General features: G+C 50.6%; 1 protein-coding gene across 1 annotated transcript; it reads right to left on the bottom strand.

Annotated features, from left to right (window-relative positions):
* On the bottom strand, nucleotides 340-759 carry LOC109228262 (RNA-directed DNA polymerase homolog; the record flags this gene model as incomplete). The annotated part of the gene is made up of 1 exon (XM_019393415.1): nucleotides 340-759. A coding segment is annotated over exon 1 (420 nt), but the record flags the coding sequence as incomplete, so codon positions are not given.

Here is a 2,997-nt window from a genome sequence, read left to right as displayed (position 1 = left end):
ACGTGAAGCATCACAATAGACTGTATAAGGCCCTGAACCTGTGGGCAAAACCAATACCGGTGCCGTAGTCAGAGCTGTCTTGAGCTTCCGAAAGCTCGCCTCACACTCATCCGACCATCTGAACTGGGCACCCTTTTGGGTCAATCTGGTCATCGGGGCTACAATAGATGAAAACCCCTCCACGAACCGGCGGTAGTAGCCTGCTAACCCCAAGAAACTCCGAATCTCTGTAGCTGATGCTGGTCGAGGCCAGTTCTTGACTGCTTCAATCTTCTTCTGGTCCACCTGAATACCCTCTGCTGATACAACGTGACCCAGAAATGCAACCGAACTTAACCAGAACTCGCACTTCAAAAACTTAGCATATAACTGACTATCCTTCAGAGTCTGAAGAACCACTCTGAGGTGCTGCTCGTGCTCCTCCTGACTGCGGGAGTATATAAGAATATCATCAATAAAGACTATCACGAACAAGTCCAAATAAGGTCTGAACACTCGGTTCATCAACTCCATAAATGCTGCTGGGGCATTGGTCAACCCAAATGACATGACTAGGAACTCATAATGCCCGTACCGAGTGCGGAATGCCGTCTTAGGGACATCAGATACCCTAATCCTCAGCTGATGATAGCCAGATCTCAAATCTATCTTTGAAAACACCTTTGCACCCTGAAGCTGGTCGAACAAATCGTCAATCCACGGCAGTGGATACTTGTTCTTTATCGTCACTTTGTTCAATTGCCGGTAATCAATGCACATCCTCATCGAACCATCCTTTTTCTTCACAAATAACACCGGCGCACCCCAAGGCGATACACTGGGTCTAATGAAACCCTTCTCCAGCAAATCCTGCAACTGATCCTTCAACTCTTTCAACTCTGGCGGGGCCATGTGATACGGTAGAATGGAAATGGGATGAGTGCCCGGAGCCAAATCAATACAAAAATCAATACCATGTCGGGCGGCATACCCGGCAGGTCTGAAGGGAAAACCTCGGGAAACTCTCGAACAATGGGAACAGAATCAATAGAAGGAACCTCCGCGCTGGAATCGCGAACATACGCCAGATAACACTACGGGTGGTATACCCTGGGGTCCCTCTCCACTCCAAACGGGGCAAATCTGGTAAAGCCATGGTCACGGTCTTGGCATGGCAATCCAAAATTGCATGATACGGGGACAACCAATCCATCCGTAATATAACGTCGAAATCCACCATGTCTAAGAGCAATAAATCAACACGGGTCTCAAGACCCTCAAACACTACCACACAGGAACGATGCACTCGATCGACCACTATAGAATCACCCACCGGTGTGGATACATAAACAGAAATACTCAAAGTATCACTAGGCGTGACCAAGTATGGTGCAAAATAGAATGACACATACGAATACGTAGACCCAGGGTCAAATAGCACTGAAGCATCCCTATCACAGACCAGAATAGTACCTGTAATAACTGCATCAAAAGACTCGGCCTCTGGCCTAGCTGGAAGAGCATAACACAGGGGCTGGGCCCCACCTCCCTAAACCACATCTCTGGAACGGTCGGCTGATGGCTGTCCTCTACCTCTGGTGGTCCGAGCTCCACCTCTATGACCTCTACCCCCGCCTCTAGCTGGCTGGGCGGCGTGTGGATCACCTGGTGCCTGAATCATGGGGCGAGGACCCTGCTGCTGGGAACTACCCGAAGATCGAGGGCAAAATCTGACAATGTGACTCGGGTCACCACAACCGTAACAAGCCCTCGGCTGCTGAGACTGCTGACCCTGTCGACTTGAATGTCCTCCCCGGAAACTCTGAAGTGGCGGTGCACTGATGGGAGCTGGTGGTGCACTGAAAGACTGCTGATCAGAATAATGCTGCTAAGAACCACCCCCAACTGAAGTACCATGAGAGACCTGGAGAGTTGACTGAAAGGGCCTCGGTGGATGACCTCTACCATAAGAATCCCTACCTCCAGACGAGGTACCACTGAATTTGCCTGAGTGCTGGGGCCTCTTGTCTGACCCATGACCACCTCCCCGTGCAAGAGCCATCTCAACTCTACGGGCCGCATTGGCCGCCTCCTGAAAAGAAATCTCACTCCCGTCTCCCATAGCCATCTGGAGACGGATCAGCTGGATCAAACCATCAATAAACCTCCGCACCCTCTCTCTCTCGGTGGGGAGTATCACAATAGCATGGCGAGCCAGATCAATGAACCGGGTCTCATACTGTGTGACTGTCATAGAGCCCTGCTGGAGGCGCTCGAACTGCCTGCGGAGAGCCTCTCGCTGAGTAACTGGGAGAAACTTCTCCAAAAATAACTCTACAAATTGTTCCTATTCAATGATGGCGACCCTGCTGTCCTGGATAAACAATAGTCCCTCCACCAAGTCTTGGCGGATCCTACTAGTCGAAAGGTGGCGAAGTCGACCCCATTGGTCTCGCAATACCCATAGTCCGAAGAACCTCATGGCAGCTAAATAAGAAATCCCGGGGGTCCTCTGTAGAAGCACCACTAAATGTGGTGGTGAAGAGCTTGGTGAACCTATCCAGCCTCCACAAAGCATCCGCGAACATAGCCACTCCATCGCCGGTCTGAGTCACAATACCCGGCTGAACTGCCACAGCTGGCTGCACCACTGGAGCCTGAGCCTGAGGAGCTACCTGCTTCGGAGTACGTGTAGCCGGAGTCTAAACTCCTCCTCTAGCCTGAGAAGTGGCTGGTGCTACTAGAAGCAAACCCGCTCGAGTGACGCTCTCCATAAGGCCTACCAATCTGACCAAAGCGNCTCTCATAAACACTCATATCATGGCACGGAATGACCCTTCGTGCATTAGTAATCAAATCAGGGCACGGAATGTTTCTTCGTGTATTAATAATCAAAACATGGCACGGAATGTTCCTTCGTGCATTAACTCATTCTCAAGATAAATCGTGCAGGGCATCAACCTTCGTGCTTTATCACTCTTCCTCACCCAAGCAACAATCACAAGCAAAGGGGCGAGG

The sequence above is a fragment of the Nicotiana attenuata genome, chromosome 6 (assembly GCF_001879085.1).
Source record: "Nicotiana attenuata strain UT chromosome 6, NIATTr2, whole genome shotgun sequence".
NCBI lineage: Eukaryota > Viridiplantae > Streptophyta > Magnoliopsida > Solanales > Solanaceae > Nicotiana > Nicotiana attenuata.
Note: the sequence above shows the minus strand (reverse complement) of the source record. Positions and strands in the feature narration are given on the sequence as shown.